The sequence below is a fragment of the Vanessa atalanta genome, chromosome 21 (genome assembly GCF_905147765.1).
Source record: "Vanessa atalanta chromosome 21, ilVanAtal1.2, whole genome shotgun sequence".
In the NCBI taxonomy this organism is placed as follows: Eukaryota; Metazoa; Arthropoda; class Insecta; order Lepidoptera; family Nymphalidae; genus Vanessa; species Vanessa atalanta.
In genome coordinates, this window is record NC_061891.1 from 1,632,618 (window position 1) to 1,653,587 (window position 20,970).

General features: G+C 32.8%; 1 protein-coding gene across 1 annotated transcript in view; it reads left to right on the forward strand.

The window, feature by feature from the left end:
* Positions 1 to 20,739, forward strand: part of LOC125072403 (leucine-rich repeat-containing protein 24-like) — a 44,277-nt gene extending 23,538 nt beyond the window's left edge. Inside the window, exon 2 of the mRNA XM_047683030.1 lies at positions 18,861 to 20,739. Coding sequence (XP_047538986.1) covers positions 18,888 to 20,636 — 1,749 coding nt within the window. The 5' untranslated portion in view covers positions 18,861 to 18,887 and the 3' untranslated portion in view covers positions 20,637 to 20,739. The remainder of the gene's footprint in view (positions 1 to 18,860) is intronic.
* Positions 20,740 to 20,970: the final 231 nt, after the last annotated feature.

A 20,970-nucleotide genomic window follows, 5' to 3' on the forward strand; every position in this document is an offset into this window, starting at 1 on the left:
ATATTTACATAAGCTAATCAAATAGTAACATAGTAATTGAACAACGAACTAAATCCACGGGTCAGAAATTGAATAAAGAAAAAACATATCAGTCATTCCAATTTCAAATATGGTCATTTCCGATATTCCATAATTTCTTACAAATTATGGGACGTATTTTTCTTAGATTGTTTATTTGCTTGCTAACGAGATTACCTTAAGAGAACCTCTCTAAAGAAATCTAATGTATTTGATTTTTTTTTATAGTTGTAATGTAATAGGCGTTGGTCTTCCATCTCACTTGATGGAAAGTGTAGATGAAGACGAAGGTGGTACACGCCCATCCAAAAGAATAAATACCTATGAATTTATTATTATAATACCTATATGTTTTTAGGCGTAACTATAGATTCGCTCTAATGAAATTCCCATTGGACATCCTTTGCTGGTAGACTCAGCTGTGCAACGTACACGGTTAGTAAAGGTTGCTAACTGACGCTGATACTGCTCGTTTAGTATAATTTGGATATTTTCATAGTACCGTATCTTATTGCATTATACTTTGGGGTAATTCTATTGACATAGAAATTATTCATCAAGAAAAAACCATTATGGATATTGACAATTTCAGAGCTCCAGACTCCCTTTGGGATGTTTTATATCAGTTGATATATTTACGGTGATAACTATATATTTACAACAATATAATGTACAATTATAAGATCTATAATGGAAAACGTTGTAGAGAAGTAAAAAAAAACTTATAACACCAAGTCTCCGTCTTCACAAAATCAATTCAACCTCTCTTTGGCAACGTACTCGCCTTTGTAATAAAATTCCTTAAATACTTTGAGCTTTACCAATTTATACATTTAAATGATGTATTAACACGACTTTGATTAATAACGATTCAAAATTGCTGGCAGCTTCAAAGAGTCCACTTGAATAAAGTATATTTTATTATGACAGATTTTTCTTAGATAGATGGAGATAATTTGACTAAACCGTTAAATATCATAAAACTCTAGATAAGTTTAACTAACTCATTGTACATTAATTATACGCCTAAATATTCTCTAAGAATTAATATATCATACTAGCGAAAACTTGATATAAATATCTACAATAGCTTCCGAGATTAATGCAAACGTGCATACAGACAGACGAGATAAAAAACTATAATTGAAAATATATAATATAACAGTTTAGCCTTATTTCTCATTCGTTTGGAATGTACATATTTAATAAACATTATTCAAATTTGATATTAAAATTAAGTGTTATAATTTCTATTAAAATTCTAAAATGTAAATTTACTAGACACAACAATTACGTTTTTAATTCTGTTACTAAACTTTTACATAATAATCGGCGAGTAAAGGCGTCCATCAGTTCAGCTGCCAAGTTATTATTGAACTAATTTAAATGAAATTTAACACTTCATACTTTCCATTTATAAAGTTAAACTCATTATTAAAATTAAATGATTATATTTTAAAAAGTAAATAATTTAAATTGAATTGAATCATTTAAGTCGTCGCAATTAACTGACAAATGAAAATCTTTTTTTTTTATGGTAACGGTAGGCGGACGAGCAAATGGGCCACCTGATGGTAAGTGGTCACCACCGCCCATAGACTATGGCGTTGTAAGAAATATTAACTATTCCTTACATCACCAATGCGCCACCAACCTTGGTAACTAAGATGTTACGTCCCTTGTGCCTGTAGTTACACTGGCTCACTCACCCTTCAAACCGAAACACAACAATACTGAGCAGTACTGTTTGGCGATAAAATATCTGATGAGTGGATGGTTCCTACCCAGACGGGCTTGCACAAAGCCCTACTACAAATACAATGCACGCCGATAATTTAGCTTCTTTTATGAAAAGTAGGTACAAGATAAATAAGTAATGATGACGTCATAAAAAATCCGCCGCTTAAGCGTTGTGGTATTATTAGTATTTAAACGTATCCAACACATCCCCAATACAAAGCTTAACAAATAATAATATCACGCTAAACGCTATTATTTCTTAACAATGTTTATACGATTTTATTCAATATTATTTTTCATAATTTTAAGATCAGATTATACTTTATAATAAAAAAAACACATATCTCTTATACAAATATTAAAATCATTTCTAGAGATAAAATAAATTTTGCAAAAGTATTTACAACGGGAGGTTATATCTTTGGACTTAAAGTAGAACATGGCAGCAAAGAGAAGATACAAATGTTCATTAAATTAGTAAAAATAAATAATATTATATTAATTATGTATTTAGTACTTATACAATGCTTATCTATATATATAATTCGTTTGTACTTGTGTATATCTCTGAACTACTAAATTACATCAAAATGCTGATATTTTCGAGCCGAGATGGCCCAGTGGTTAGAACGCGTGCATCTTAAGCGATGATTTCGAAATCAAACTCAGGCAGGCACCACTGAATTTTCATGTGCTTAATTTGTGTTTATAATTCATCTTCGTGCTCGGCGGTGAAGGAAATCATCGTGACATAACCAGCATGTGTTTAAATTCAACGAAATTCTGCCACATGTGTATTCAACCAACCCGCATTGGAGAAACGTGGTGGAATATACTTCAAACCTTCTCTTCAAAGGGAGAGGAGGCCTTAGCCCAGCCGTGAAAAATTTACAGGCTGCTAATGTAACTAACGATCCACATGAAATATATATACAGTAAAATATAATTATAAAAGCAATTCTATTTTCAATAAATTCTTTAAGTGGCTATACAATTTATTTTCATATTTATTACTCGCAGAGGTATTCGTTTTTATCATGAAATCCCGCTGATATTTTTATTAGAGTAGTCAATTAATTAACTAATTTATATTTAGTAAAGCCTTATTTATTCAGCAATATTAATAAAAAAGGCACATTACTAAATACATATTGTATATAAGCGAAACACTCCGACTGACAAATCACGAGATCTCCGAACCGTTTGGTTAGTGACTTGAAATTTACGAGTTACCTTTGGTGACGTAGACGCTCACTCAGAAAAGTTTTTTGGTAAATTTAAATTTAAGGGGATAAATTGGGAAAGGTAACTTTGTGTGAATTATACGCGTACGAAATAAGGATAACTAGAACAAAGAAAAATAAAGAGAAATTAAAATAGCATGTAGTTTTCGTTGATACAAGATATGAAAACGGAGGCGAGCATATGACGCTGTAAGGAATATTAAGCATTTATTACATCGCCAATGCGCCACCCGCCTTGGGAACTAAGATGTCATGTTCCTTGTGCCCGTAGTTACACTGGCTCACTCACCGGAACACAAAAATACCGATTATTATATTTGTATTATATTTTATTAGCTCGTGACTCTGTGCCATATCAAATTATATGCTGTTCAATCGATTGCCATGACAATTGTGATACATGTTTGTGTATACATGTGTTTGTGTGTTTAGATTTTGTTTTTGTATTATATTCCGGCATTTGAGATACACAATCATTTTAATTAAATACAATTCGTGCCTGAAAGTCAACAAGGATACAGATGATAAATAAAAACTCGAACCATTTTAATCATCTATATCGCTTATAACTTGCCTTGTTTATTTATGTATTTTCAACAAAACGTGAACAAACAGTCCTGTAGTGAATGAACTTTTTTACGGTCATCATTAGAGACTCGATTTGCGTTCAAAACAGTTGAATATAGACATTTTTATCTATTTCATTAAACTCGAGAGAAATGAAAGTTCATTGAACTTAGTGGTATATGTTTATAGATTTCAATTTAATTATATTAATTAAAACAAGGATATCCATGATCTCTTATTCTTATCGTCAATAGAACGGATTCTGGACTAAAACAATATTAACGCTAAAGCACGGCTCGCACTTGGCGTAACGCCAGCCGCACTGCCGTATCTGCGCGCTTGATTTTATACCAGAAATTCCGTAAGTGGTTCAGAAGATGTAATTAAATTAATAAAATATATAATATGTTTAAATATATGGGTAAATATTATTTATAAACTGCGTTATTAATTACGTATTCGAGTTATTAATATTAATGTTATTTTTTATTAAAATTTATCGACACCAACGAAGCAGTCAAAATTGATTTCACATTCAAAACGTACCTTTAAAGTTTGTTGAGATTTTGACAATATTAGTATAGATATTAATGTTTATATGTTACTAGTAAAACTCTGAAAATGTTAATTTGTCTGTGTATATATGTATCGCAATTGTCATGGCGATCGATTGAAAGGATAACTTGACATGGTGCATATAGTCACGAGCTACAACAAATTGGATGGCATAAATATTTCCAGTAGAGGTCTGTTCGTGAGAAGCGATGCTTCTCGAGTATCGGTGCTGCGTCCTCATTTATAGTTACTTTTTGATGTGTAACATCTTTGCTTTGCTTTTCTGTTATCTTTGGGTGTGATTTCGTGAAATGGGACGGAAGTGTGTCACAGGAAGCCGTAGAAGTGCGCGCTATTTGATTTAACCAATGAGTGCGCGCGTTGAGCTGGCTGGTACTCAACCGTTTTCAAATTACTTTATTCTTATTGATTGTCAAAATTCTACCACAGACAAAGAACCGGCGAAAGAAACTCAGCAGGATAATTTCCCTAGAGGCTATAATATGAATACTGCTTATTACGTGAAATATAAATTGTTGCACATCCAATGCGACTATTGTAAGGCACGTTCGTTTTTTTTAAATTTAAAAACGAGCAATGAAAAATACACACGAATTAAATACACATAACCTTCATGGTAATTATACGGTGAGTCGATGTGGATTTATCACAGAGTTATCAAGATATATTTTTATATATGAGATATTCAAAACTACATTCGTATGGACTTTGCATATGGTGATGTATTCGCATTTTGTATTAAGCTAGTTGCACATTCAGCATACGCTTATACATTGCCTACTTTATGATAATTTCAATGTATTATGCAACGACCATGTAAATATGAATTTCCTTGAGCAAATGGCTCAGAAGATGCAGACATACTCTGTAAATTTTATATTTAACATAATATTTCACATTCACGGAAAAAAATGGTTTACTTCCATAGTTAGTGTATATTTAAATCATCATTTTAAAGTACAGAATACATTATGGGTAAATACAATGATATCTATCCATACTAATATTATAAACGCGAAAGTAACTCTGTCTGTGTGTTTATTTGTCTGTCTGTTGCTCTTTCACGGGCCAACCGCTGAACCGAATTTGATGTGTTTTGGTATGGCACAAACTTGAACTACGAATAAGTGTTGTTATTATGCCAAACGGCTGAAGAGTAATCCCCAAATCGCGAGCGAAGCCGCGGTCGAAAACTCGTATTCTTACCTTGTATTAGAATATAAAACATATCACTTTAATATTTTATTTTAAGATTTTACATCGATAATAATAATGACTATGACCTTAACACGGATACATCAATAAACAAAAAGGTAATTAAAAATAGTTTTTAATTGTATGTGAATATTTGATAACAATAAAATAATAATCATCTAATTCCCAATAAAAATATTGTAATTATTATTTTGATATAAATATATAATTTCTTCCTTTTTTTACCACTATTAGAAGATAAATTCTAAAACAAAAACATTGTTTAAATAACAGAAGGTATCAAGTTGCCCCTGTGCGCGCGCAACATAGACATACACTCTCATATTTTTTTCATAACTCGCCAAATAGCTTCAAAAAACGAAAACACATAAGTTACATAATGAGCAATCCATTAAATAACCAATTTCAAACGATTTTCCAAAGAACACGAAAAAAAAACGACTATTAAATAACTTAGATTACGTTAACAGCAAACCCTGATTTTCGATCCTTTAAAATTCCGATCATAATAACCGCTAACCGTCTTTCAAAGAAAGCACTCGAACAAGAATTAAATTTGTATGAAACGCGTAATTTGTAAAACGTATTATGAAAGGACGACAACGTGATCAAGAATGTCGTTTCGAACACTTACGCGATGAAAGTTTGAAGGAGTCTTCATCGTGAGGAACGTGCTTGCAAAACGCTTGATCAGCTGCAGAATTTTTCCTCGAGACTAATTCTGTAATGTTTTAACATTATAGCCAAGTTTTATAATCGTTTTTGAATGCATTATAGGGATGATCTCAATGTCAGTTTTTAGATTTAACGCGTTATTGTAAATCGGTAACCGACTTGAGTTACGAGTTTATTGAAACGCTTTTAAAATTCGCCCCCTACTCAATATTTATCCGTAAGCATTAATTACTTTAAGTATATTTTATAAGTATCTAAATATGGTTACCATAAACTTTTGAGCCCAGAGAGCTGACACTTTAAACATGGGTTTATTTTATTACCTAAATAAAGAAAAGCATTAAGGGATATCCCCTTGGGGTAATGGGAAGGGTAACTTTTTATGGATTTTAATCGTACGTAGTCGTACAGACAACTAATTATACATTATATAACTCCCCGTCTTATTGATTCCACTGGTTGCGATTTCAATTCAATTGGAAAATGCTATGACAAGAAAATTTACACCACCAATCATTCTTATTTTGAATTTATTACAGAAAAACTTTGCCTTTTTAACTTCAATTATCTGATTTCTTATTGCCACGGTATTCGAACTGAACTCAACGAATGTAATTCTAAATATCTAACCACTATTCCAACCGAGAAAACATTATTAACTATAACACGAATAAGTGCTAAAGTACATTACTCACGATTTAAGTATGTTATTTAAACAGCAAAATAAATTCACCTTTGATGTAAGCATATTTTTAAACTCGACGAACGCCTCTTAATATTAAAAGCGCTACTTGAACTATGAACTTTGTAAATAACTATTCATTTCGCGCTTTCTAGAGAACTAAAAACTTAGCTGTTTATTCATTTAAATTATGAAAGCATAAAGTGGAGCCGAGTGAAAGGAAATGAAGGTGGACTTTTGTTAACACTTGACGCGAGGCAGTTTATTAAATTAAAAATATCAACACGAGACATTTGTTACAATTGCTGAGTAGTCGATAAATGTACGTGAATACCTTCTGAAATTAAAATAATACATTTTATTATTATTATTATTTTCTGTCTATTACGTAAGGTAATAAAATAAATGATTTTGTAGTTAGGCGATATTTCAAGTTAATTAAGTTACTGAGATTATTTTACAGACAGACTTTCGCGTTTATGAGTTTAGTATAAATTTGTCCATAAAAAAAAAAAAAATTTGTTATGTTTTACCTAAACCATTTATCCGATTTGGATAAAATGACTGAGAAGGTTTATTTCATTTGCCTAGTTAATTTTTTTTTCTAAGTATGATTGTCTTTTGCTGTTTTACGAAGACGCTTATATTGCCCGTTCGAAAAAAAAAAATAATATTCTGCTCGTACGAAAAAAATAATAAAAAAATGTGCCTACTAAAGAAGGAAACTAATAAAAACAGCTAGTCAACTTTCAAATTATAAACTTAAAAAATAAATATAAGGTACAAAAAAATATTATATTAATATCGCACGAGAACCTCTGTTTATTAATATTCTATTAATATTTGTGTGAGCAAAATCAACTAATATAATTCGAAACTGTTAGACAACACCATTCGTGTAACAAAACAATGGACAAGTCAAATTGCAAATGCCATAAATAGTAAATTCCGAACGCACTCGATGAAGTTTGGGAACATTACGTGATGTACATATGTGCAATGCAAAATTTAATGTTTTGCTAAATGCATACTAAACGCAGTTCGAACTGTTCTGGAAATTTCGATATTTTTTTTTACTACACTCCTCATAAACTTATTTAATGGAAATTTGACACGACCAGACTCGGTTGGTACTGAAGTCCTGTTGTCAAAAATACTTTTTAATAGTCGCGTATGATGTTAATTAATTGACCAAATTATTCGCATATATTGATGATAAGTTAAAAGATTAAGGATATATTACACAACAGTAATTGAGGAAACAAGAAAGAAAATATCACTCCCCACTAATTGTTAGTAATGTACGTCACGGTAGCACGCACAAGCCATACCGTGATGTCCTAAGAGATGGAGTAGGTACGCTGCTTTTTTAATATGTATTCCGGTGTGTTGTGGTACCCACAGGACAGGTGAGACCCACACACACCCCATTTCATGGGTGAGAAACGAGTAAAAGGGTTTTTCCAACGAGAAAATAATGTAAGTAGGTACATTACCGTAATATACCAAAATATTTATCCGTTCTAAAAACCTCTATACATACATGTATGACCAGAGTCGGATACAATTATATATTAAAAAAATAATGCCATCTATTTAATTGAATAAAAATACTTATAAATTTTAACGAACACCCCTTGGACTATATTTTAATCATAGCTCAACACTGTAAATATTTTCCTAGAACAATATAATTAAATACACAGATAAGCATTCATAAAAATAATGGCCTATAAATTCTGTAACAATGCCGACGTAATTGCCAACTTTATGGGTTATCACACCATTGCCGTCTGTACATATGAAGATTCCATAAGACTTCATAAAGCTATGTCAGTTTACGAGTAGGCCGTGCGCTCGTAATGCTATTAGGACTGAAATTGATGGCTCGCGTTATCCAATTAACCGTAAACACTTCTCCGTAACTCGATACGGGTAGTATTGACCCAGTCTGTCTCGTGTAGGTCAGAACACAAGTGGAGGTAATTGACGTACAACGAAACCATATAACGCAATTATATTGGAGAAAATATTTATCTTAAGACATTACATAATACAATCGCTTCGTAGCAGAGCTTTGTGCAAGCCCGTTTGGGAAGGTACCACAGTCACAAGGGGCATATCTTTGGTTGAAATGCTGGTTATCATTTCTTAAAGCGCCAGTATATATGGTGACCGCTTATAAAAAATGTAAAATATAATTATTTTAAATTATATTATTGATCAGTGTTATTATTTTAAAATTTGTAATCATTTATTATTGTAATGTATTTTAAAAATTGTAAAGTGAAAATGTAATTGTTTTGTTGTTAAATTTTGTAATTTTAGTAACAATAGGTTTTAAAGAAAACATTGTCTTACTAACACTTTATGGGTTAGTCTCGAAATAAAAGCTTTTATTATTAATATTATATCAGGTGACCTTTTGCCCGTCGATTAACTACCATAATATTTAATTCAAATGACATATTTTTTTTATTAACCTGCATTAGAAATCGTTGATTAAACTCCAAACTGATAATGATAATACACGTGGTTGATGATGTCTTTGTGAATGATTTTGGTCACAGCTCTATCGTAGAAGATTATTCAACTAGCTGGCATTATAATATTACAAGTGTGTCCGAAAACATATATATAACACTATTTCCTCATCTTCATTACACGTTGTGATCGCAAATCTGTTACGACTTATTTAGTCATAGATCATGTTTACGTACTATCTATGGCAAGGGTCTGTAAACAATATCATCTCCCAAACTCTGAGTTGCTGATGAATGAGTTTTCACTGGCCTAACAAAATCAAAATATACTTTATTCAAGTAGGCTTTTACAAGCACTTTTGAATCGTCATTTAACAAACTATTTAAAGTAAAGCTACCGCCGGTTCGTAATGTAGATTCTACCCAGAAGAACCGGCAAAAACTCAGTAGTTACTTTTTTCAACATCTAAAAATACAGTCATGTTAGTAAAATACAATTATATATGTATGTTATGTCTCCTGCCCGGAAGTCAACAAGCATTAACTCCACGCTTTTTTATCATCTATATAATTTTGTATCGAATAATATGCCTTCTTTACCAATGTATTTTTTACAAATGACTCGAATCTATGAAACGGCAAAGTTGAAAATGTCTGCGGTATTTTAATATAGAAACGGATACCTTGTCCCAAGAATGATTTATTGACTTTGTGGAGTCTGAAACTTCGCGTTATAAGCTTATCTTTCTTGTGCACATACAATGATTATCACTGATTTTATCAAAGTGATCAATGCTACTGTGATTATACCAGGGCTTACACCAACATCTTGGGCCTTATAATTTAACTCTTAGACCAATGGAATAAATTAAGAAATAATGTTACTCATTTCTTGTTTTAATATTAGCATGACATATGGTATATTGGATACTCGTATAGCTCTAATAATAACCGCACGGCGTGGTTAATCACGCCTTGTAAGCAGACAGCTTAATTGCGAAATCTGACCCTCGACTAGGCCATAATATATGCAGCATAATATTATCTGTCCGCCCTAATGAAATTAGTTTGCGTTGCTGAACTCAAATTTCAACGAAACTGCACTAAATAGGTTTATCATTATTAAGTTCAGAAGCGCATCCGTTTAGCTAAAAATTCAAGTTTTCATCTCGATCGTGATAGTTTTGAGTTGACTGTAAATTTGTTCATAGCTGTATTCCTGTATGATATACAGCCCATATAAAAGTTTTATATCAGTTGTGATATAATATAATTGACCATTAATGACTCACAGCTAAGCAAACGCCCTCTGGTTATTGGAGATTGATTTGGAAATTAATTATCACGTCAATGAAACAAAAACAAAATTATCTTCGTAATATTCTAAGTCGTATCGCGTTGTGTTTTCGTATTGTATTGTGGGCTATCGTTTTTTTTACGTCTTTATTATACGTATAGATAAGAAATTTATGAATATATCTAAGTATTCATATTGTCTGTCAATCTATATGAAGGGTGATCATGAAAATAATCTCATTACAACGCATTTCATAAGCTTAACCCTTTCTGGGACAGTGAACGCTAATAGCCGTTTCAACAATTACTCATGTACTGTTCTAGTATTAGGGCATCTCTAATCAAGAGACGAGATGGCCCAGTGGTTAGAACGCGTGCATCTTAACCGATGATTTCGGGTTCAAGCCCAGGCAGGCACCACTGAATTTTCATGTGCTTAATTTGTGTTTATAATTCATATCGTCCTCGGTGGTGAAGTAAAACATCGTCAGAAAGCCAGCATGTGTCTAATTTCAACGAAATTCTGCCACATGTGTATTCCACCAACCCGCATTGGAGCAGTGTGGTGGAATATGCTCCAAACCTTCTCCTCAAAGGAAGAGGAAGCTTTAGACCAGCAGTGGGAAATTTACAGGCTGCTAATGTAATCAAGGGTTGTATTGAATAACTCATGTATCATGTAGGACATTGAATATTATTTTATGGGTGTCTTCAGTCACAACACAACTCTACATCAGCGCGATTATGACTTGCACTTAGTGATTTGCTTAGCTTGCTTACGTACTACTCAACAAAACTTTATGTTTCGCAAGTCTGGCACACACATGGTAACTTCATTTTGCAGTCTGCTTAAAGCAAATGAGTTAGTATAAATTATTAAAATTTAAATATCACGCGTTATTGAAATTAAAAGGTAAAAACTATATTTTAATTATACTGATTCCTATTTTGACTCAATTCCTTCTGATGGTTCAAATCAGAATTTCTGTGTGAGAATCTTGTACAAAGTCTGCGTGAAACGATCGCTCCTACTATCTGTTGCTACACATTGATCTGGTTGTGTTTTTCATTATTGGCCTTTTCACTTTGTTAAAGCGTTACAACAATAAAATGGCTCCCAATAAATATCAGAAAAGTTGCCATCAATAAGGAATATTTTAATATCGTCTGGGAGATTTTAAAGAATCGTAACGCTTAAGTTTATTTTTATTAATTTTAGTTCCAATTTCTCTTACGATGATATTCGCTGTTATTTTTCATTTTCAGTTTATCTTTAAAATCTTTTAGTATCGAGTATTTTATTTGTATATACGTGTTCGGTTTATTTGTATATTTTTTGTATTTTTTTTATTGTTGTCACAGCTACCGCCTTCATGAAAAGTTGATTGGTAGAGCCTTCAGGCATTAAATCCGCCCTTTGTTCAAACTCCACAGTCAATTTTGTTGGTTAATAAAGTTTTAAAAATAAAAACTTTATTCTCGAAAAAAAAACGAAGTGTGATAGCAATGAAAAAACGTTATTTTTTGTTAAATTCGATAATTTAAATGTACTCATTAAGGCACAAGAAGAAAGTTAAGTGACTAACCAGGTAAATAATTTGAAAATAGAAAATTTTGAGATCTGGTTGTAGTGCAAGAGTAAAATTTGCAAATATGTAAATAAATTGCTCATTCCTGGGCAGTTCTGTGATGATAGTATTCTGATCTTAGTGTTCGTCGCTGTACTATTAAAGCTTCGATACAGCCCGTAGAATTTCGGAAGTATCATGCAGTTTTCCCCAGCAAGTAAGCCTTCATTAAAACGCACGACTTGAATCGTACACAAAGGTAACATTTGGAAAAAACTTGTCGTCGTCTTTTTTATGTACTATCAACTTAACCTGGTTAGGCTTAGGAGTCCTTGATTTTTGGATTGAATTTTGTGATTGGAATTACTCCTGTAAAAATGTTTGAATATATGTTTCACGTGACTTGAATAAAATATGGCCACCTTGTTGATCTTATGGCTAGTTCATAAGATCGCAGCTGCAAAATAGAACTCAAGCCATGAGTAGGGCCAATAAAAAGTAATGGGATTTTTCTGTAGAGAAATTCTCAGTAACTGCCTCGAGTCAGGAAATCACGTTAAGTCATTAATCATTTCGCCTGAACTATTTCAAACCTTGCCGGATTTGACGTCCCATCAAATGAAAGTAATAAAATAGATAATGCATTAATGCACACACTTGTGCACTAATACGTCTAAAAAAGTCAGAGGAACATTGTTGCTAAGTATCATCACCATCTTTTAGCAATAATCCACAGCTGGACTCAGGCCTCACCCAAGTCTTCGGGTAATACCATTAATTTTTTAAGTACACAACTATAGTCAAACTCACCCGCGAATCTGCACGTTAATTCAAAAGATTTTTTAGGATTTTTGTAAAACTATAACAGGTTTTGTTTTGATTTCATGTCATTGTAATCTGCAAGTCACGCATCTACCTTTTGCAAAAAAAATATGAAACATTATTAGAATTAAATTTTTAATGTCAAATGGTATTCAGTTTGAATTAATTGGAGTTCGTCGATAACAGTTCACTTTACTATATAACCGCTCTTTAACCGGAATTTTTTTCCTCTCTTTAAAATTAATTATTTATAAATTGTAACAATTTAGTAAATTTCAATCAAGTATCTTTAATTTTCTGCAAATCTACGGCTGGAGCTCTTCAAAATGAGATGATAAACTTTTTTATGTGCAGCTATCGTCCCATAATCACTGGGACAAAAGTATAAGGTACGGGGAAGCAAATAAAAAGGTTCGATGAATGTGAACCCATTCTATAGTCGTTCCATAGACTTATTATTATATAGAGCGGTTGTTTTATACTAATTTAATTCAAACATCAGTAAGGTTTTCAAGGAAAAAATATCTGATTTGGAAAAATAAAATGATTTTCTTAAAAGTCTTTACTGTATTTTTTTATTATAAAATGATTTTTTTTTCATGGAAGCGGGTGTCTTTTTTTTAATAAACGTTCTTAATTGTAAAAATAATGTTTTAATTAAATATTGTAATTCTTATTAGATTATGAAAATCTAAAAAGTAAAAGGCCTCGGAAATTCACCACGCTACTCCAATGTAAATTTCTCATCCACCACTTGCAGGTTTAATCATAATGTTTACCTTCACTGTTGAGCATGAGATAAACTCAGCAGTGCCTACCACGGTTTTAAACAAAGAATTGTCGCTTTAGGTCCACGTCTTACAACCAATTGACCACCACGCCACTTTTGACTGAATCAAACGGCAGAATAATTTTAAAACATCAGAAATATCAGAAAAAAACAAAATCTCGATTTTTATTTATATTTAATCAAAGTGTACTCTAGATGCACGTGTTGTTTAAAATACTTCCTCTTCTCTTAAGAGGCGCTCCAACCCTCGAGGTACGTTGCTTCCGGGTTAAATACCAAGTGGCAGAGTTTCATCTAACTCATTAGGTTTTATTTAACCTGAAAATAAATGAAGCGCTTGTTCAAATTTAAAGCCGCGATTTTCGGCTAATATCTGCACTCTACACTGAGCTCCATCATTTAATCTATTAATAAATAAATTATGCTAAAACGTCATTTATTTTATTAAATGAACATAATTATGTATGAGGCCAGTTCGAAATATTTAACGCAAATAAAGTTAAAATAATTTAAAGCAGACATTTTGCACTCATGGGAAATTTTAACTTAGTTGGGTTGCTTGTACGTGGGAAGTTTGAATCAATTGAGAGATGAGTTTTGTTATGTAATGAAAACTATTTATAAATGTACACAACTTTATGTAAATAATTTTCAGGCCTATCATCATTATTTATTTCTTAATTTAAAATAGGTAGGCTGACTGGCAATTAGGCCAAATGATGTTTAGTGGTTACTGCCACTCATTGATAATGGTGAAATGAGATATTTTAACCATCCCTTCATCTCCAATGCGCCACCAACTTTGGAAACTAAGTTGTTCCTTTAGTTACACTGACTCACTCACTCAAACCGAAATCAAAAATAGAATAACGCTAGAACAATTCAACGGAAATTAATTAATCTTGGAACATAGATAGATTATAGTCTGGAATATCATATAAGTTACTTTTGATCCGTAAAAACTAAATTACCCCCCCCCCCTCAACGCATATGCGAACGAAGCCGCAAGCGAAAACTCTTAAAGAATCTATTATGATCAATGCAAAGCAAGAACCGGTAAAAATTATTTTTTGGTTTTAATATGGCGATGAGGACGACTTCAACAGTGAACAGTTGAAATATGTTGAAATATACTTTATTGTACACCACAAACAAAACGAAACACACAGAAATAAAAGTAAAACAAAATTGGTAAAATAAAAATAAAAAAATAAAAAACGTAAAAACTAAAAAGTGTTGTACAATGGGCGGACTTATGGCTAATTAGCCATCTCTTCCAGACAACCCAATCTGAGAGAGAATTTTTAAAATCAACGTCGTAGGTCGTAGGTCAACAGTCAACAATTCAGAAATTTTATAGTGCACAAATATTATGTGCACAAGCACAGGTATACTCTCTCACACTCATAATCCAATACGACCAGAAAGACTCCACGCCCAGGACTACTGACGTTTACGTGCTTTCCGAGGCATGCGATTATTAAGTTGTTTTCGACAGAAAACCCAATTTTGTTTTATCGATTCAACCTGGAGTTTGAATCCAGGAGATCTGCAACAACAATGCAGGCAAAATACTCTCTCTTCTCGGGGTAAGAGAACGTCATGATAATTTCACTTTTTAATAATAAAATTAATGTTCCTTTTAAAATCATGTGGCTCTAAACGTGCTTATTTGTGACAGAAAATGTTTGATGTTAAAATTTTGAAACTAATTCATATTTCACTCGATGGTAGGGCTCCGTCTGACTAGATTACATATTAAAATTAATTGTAAAATTTAAACAAGACCCAACTTAATAAGAAATCTCTGTAATGTGCTCTCAAACGCCATGTTCCTTTGTGCTGCGTTCACAGTAATTACAGCATTACCTCACGTTCGATCGCTATTAGGTTGTGTTTAGACTGTTTACTTTAAACATTACAATATTTATTCAATTATTTTATAACTAAGTAAGACCTTGTCAGTATAGCTAGACAGGCTTATGGGGACTCGCAATCCGAGGCCTTGGATTTAAATATCGAATCGGCTCAATCAATAGTTTTCACCGCTAAATCTTAGCTATGAATTAAGATGTGTTTCACTCATCTGTCTCTAAAAGCTCTTAGTCTTCTTCTCTGGACATGATCTCTCTCTTACTTCCTCGTACGTTAGATTCCCGTCCGACCGTGACCAATAAAAAAAATTGAAAGGTCATCTGTATTTGGACTGCAATATCTCCTGAGCAGTTTTGTTTAATAATATATCTATATTATTAAACAAAACTGACGGACTGAATTTCAACTAAGTATATTATTATTAACTAACTAACTATATAATTATTTTTTTCTTTATTTATTTCGGCTAGGCACCACCCACATATCGCTTAAAATCTTTAAAGAGTGAGTGAACCATTGTATCTAAAGGCACAAGGTACATAAAAACTTAGTTTCCAAGTTGACCCATTTGCCAGTCCGACTACCTATGACATAACAACCATCATTTTTCGAAATAGGTGTAATTTTGAAATCCTAAGATAATTCGCTAATGCAAATAAAATTATTGCTGAATATACATGAATAATGCACTTATAAAATTAATATATACATTTTTCATAAGTTTATATTCTATAATTTTAAAGCACATTGAAACAAACCGTATCCCTATTCCATAATCAAATTAGGGCAACATCCGAGTTGACACAATAAAGCGCTTCAAAGCGCCTATTGTCGAACCGTAGCCTACAGCACTCAGGAGATAGGTCATCGAGATACAGAGTGAAGTGGTCGCTATTAATTATAGAGCGCAAGGTGCAAACTTTGAACATCTATGTCGAAGGCCCATGATCACAAAATGTGCCAGAGATGGCATCGTGATATAATAATAATAAACTAGCTTTATCTCTTCCACAAACATAATAAAAAATAAAAATAAACCAACAAATTTAATAAATTGAACCATTTTAATTTGTGGACCCCCATCGGGGGAAAAGCCTCCTCCAAAGAATTCAATTTTTTTCTTTTTTTGGCAGAGGTCATCCAGTCCCTTCTTATGTAGGCCACAATCTCGTCCTGCCACTTATCGTACAGGCGACCTCTCTTTCTAGTGCTAAACGGTCCTTTCCTTCTCGTGATGTTGATAGTCCAACGACTGTCGTCATATCTCGCCACATGACCAGCCCACCTCCATTTCAGACTTTGAGTTTTAGTTTAGACGTTGACTTGAATAATATATTCATAATACTTATAATATTACTTTTTAAATACAACCTTGTTTGTTTGACTTATAAGGTTTTATTTGAAATTGGATATTTAACACAATAATTATCCACCACGAAGGGTTCGTGAAAAATATTAGACTGATCATTTGAGTGAACTCTATACTCATTCTTTAAGAAGAAACTCGAAAGTCACCGCAGAACACTGACCTGACTGAACTTCTCAGCTGAATCATATCTAGAAACTGATGCTACTAGTTTTTGACGGTTACGAAACGTTCTCGATTCCAATCCTATCCAACTTCCGTAACTGGATCTTTGTGTTAATAGACTAGAAAAACCTATAAAGCACAATGATTAAGTTTCGATTCATTTTGTTACTGGGATTACCCCCGTACTAGTCTAAAAATTCAGCTGGTATAGTAATTACTTCTTCTGTATTGTATTATTCATAGCTGTAGATCATATCTGTGATTAACTGCCTTTTATATTTTAATTTCTTGTCTTTTCACATACTAAGGAATCGTTGTAAACATATTACAAAATATTACATCTACTTTATTCAATGCTACAGAGTATTCAATAATTAAGCAATTTAAAAAAATGCTGATGCCACTTCTAGTAGTTCATCTATTCTATGGAAAATTGATCAGTTATTAAGAAACATGAAAGCCCTCATCGTAAACATTGTTTTAAATTGGTTGCAACATTTATCTGAAGCATTACACGAATAAAATTTTTAATACATTTTTAAAAGCAATTACATAAAATAAGTCCATTTGAATCATACCTAATTTAGGAGTTTGTTGCTATAGTGATCTAATATCAAAATAAGACCAAACACTGTTTGTGATTATTTATTTTATGCGTAACATGAATTTATATTAAACGCTTCATATAATCATTGATCATAAATTTAAAGTTAATTTTGCAGCTTCTTTTGGAGTAACGTTACTACAATTCGGTAGTAACGTTACTCCAAAAGAAGCTGCAAAAAAGGCTGAATATGAGACTAAGGTATAATGACACATACACATGGGTTTATAAAAAGCCCTCAATAAATCCACCAACCCAATTTGAAGTGTGGAATATGCTGCATAACTCCTTAAAAGGAGAGAGCCCGAGCAATGTGACGTTTACATGCTGACATTTTTAGTGATACGTTATATATTTTTCCAAATAATGTATATGTATTTATATTATAGGAACTTTATCAATATATAAAGTAATAATAAACTCAAAAACTCGAAACTAAAATTCCTTTATTCAACATAGAAGCATTAAACTTTCTTATTGATGGTCAAATTAAACACTACCACTTCGGAAAAAGGAACACCCTGACCTGAGAAGAACTGGCGAAAGAAACTCAGCGGGTCTTTTTTTGTCAACTTAATTAGATACATAATTGTATATGAATAGAAACAGCCAGGAGGCGATCGTTTCATTCCCAAGGTGTGCTATCAAACATAAAATCTCTAATTGTATAGTAACCTTCGCTCACAAGCGTTCCTGAACAAATAATATTAAATAATAATAAGCCTACTTTTTAAGAATATAATAAAAAATATACATTTAATTATATTTACAAACAGCTACAAAATTATTGTAGGTAAACGAAGCTTAATTACCCAAAAGCAACTTAATAACTTTCCATTTATTTTTCAAATATAATTTTAAGCAATTAATTTCAAAGGCAAATAAACGAAAAGCAACAGTTGATATATTTTGCGGACAAATTTTATTGCTGCCAACAAACAGCGGTCATGTTATTTTAATATATCGATTCTGTTTATTCGCAAACAATGATACTTCAGAATAAAACTTTTGGGAACATAAATATCAGTACGTTTCAAAACATTGACAAACCAATTGTACTACAATTACACTTTATTTTATTGGCTCATCAATTGGAAAAACGTCTGAACGTGTAAAATAATAAAAATGTTTGAAGTAAAATAAATGTTTAAACTATTGTCTCGTTTATTTTCAGGTAAAACAACCCCGAATCTGATATGAAATGGGCATTCGTGCACTGTTGTGCGCAATCCTGATCGTTCTCATCAGACCTTCAGGAAGCGACTGGCTAAGTTGCGGCCACATCAGAGAATGTCACTGCAAATGGTCCTCCGGCAAGAAAACTGCATCATGCATAACATCAGGTCTGACCCAGATACCTCGATTAGCAACAGATATACAAGTTTTAGATTTACACGGGAACCCTTTAAACGAACTCCAGGAAGATGCTTTTGCAAGCATAGAACTACTAAACTTACAACGACTGAACCTCAGCTCTACAAATCTACGCTACTTGCATCAAAACGCCTTCAACGAACTTCGCATTTTGATAGAATTAGATCTTTCAAGGAACTTCCTCACAGAACTTTCACCTAACACTTTCAAAGGAAACGAACGTTTGAGGCTTTTAGTCCTTAACGACAACCCTTTAAGTAAATTAGTCGCACAGCAATTCCCACCCTTACAACATTTAAAGAAACTAGAACTTTCGAGATGCCGACTCCGCAAAGTTCACCCTTTTGCCTTTGTGAATTTGCGGGCGCTAGAAACTGTCCAAGTACATCAAAATTTACTTTCATATTTACACCAGGATACATTCAACCTACCTGTGTTAAAAACTTTAACGCTCTCCGACAACCCATGGTACTGCGATTGTAGGTTAAGAAAATTTCACGAATGGTTTCTAAATAGCAATCTTGGAAACGAAGAAGTTTTTTGCGCTGGTCCAGAGAATAAAGCACATTTATCATGGTTGGATATAAAAGACGAAGATATGGTATGCCCCCCCTCAGTCATAACAAGTCCATCCGTGATCAGAACTGAAACGGGAGCCGACATTGCCTTTGGGTGCTTTGTCCGAGGTGATCCTACACCAAGTGTCACGTGGTCTTTCCGTCACATGGTAATTACAAATAAGACTAATAGTGATAGTGAAATTTTTGTTTTTAATTATTCTATAGAACACTTTAATGAGGATCTTAATGACTTTATAAATAAAAGCGCACAGTGGTTTAACGTGACAGTAAGTAATGTTACGAGTGATTTAGCAGGAGAATGGCGCTGTAACGCTAAAAGTTCAGCGGGGGAATCTAGTGCTTATCTTACCTTATTCTTACCTAAGGCAAGAACTGCTACTGCGAGAAGTGCGCCAGATTACTCCAAATTTTTTATAGCTATCGGAGCTGTATTCGCTATGGCGAGTACAGGATTCATAGCGGCCTGCGTTTGTTGGAAAATAAGGCGTCGACATGTTCCTCCAAGCAGGAGTTTTACAGATCAAGAGAAAAAATTACTGGATACCTCGTTGGCTGTCAGCTGCGATAGAACAAGTGTTGAAATGGGATCGTCGTATGGCTTCGAAATGTTTGACAGATCAATGTCAATGGAAAGTGAAGATACTCAGAGATGTATGGAACCGGTTCAAATAACAATCGAAGGACCATCTGGCTCATTTCCTCCACCACCAGCTGAATTTTCAATACCAGCACCTTATGGTAATATTTTTATATCAGTGCAGGTAACAGGACATAATGAAGAATACCCGGATCTGTTAGGTGGCGGCGCAACTTTACCGAGACGAAGTAGGACTTGTTTTTTGAAATCAGCGTATGATAATATGGGACCTAGAGTGACGGCTGCTGGTAGCTCAACTTGGTCATTGCCTGGAGCGAAGGCTGACTCAAAATCGAATAAGGAAACCACAGCAATAGCACCACTGTCTACTTTTTCAACTGAATTTACTGCTCTGTAAGCTTTAAACTTTTTTATAATATCCGTAGTATAGATACGTGGATGATTTTTCCATCATGATTGTTATTTAAAAATATTGTATTTATAGACAATTTCAATAGAATTTGATCCAGATATGAACAAATTCAAAACCTTTTCTACAGAGAAGATATCATAGATAAAAATACAATTTCTGAATTTAATTGCAGCGATATATGAACTTGAATTATTAATCTTTGTATGCTATTGTCAATAAATAAGACGAATACGGTCCTTTATAAATAGCATAGTATATGTATAAAGCTAGCACACATACTATTATTTAAAGAAATTCTCATGATCAAAATACCATATAT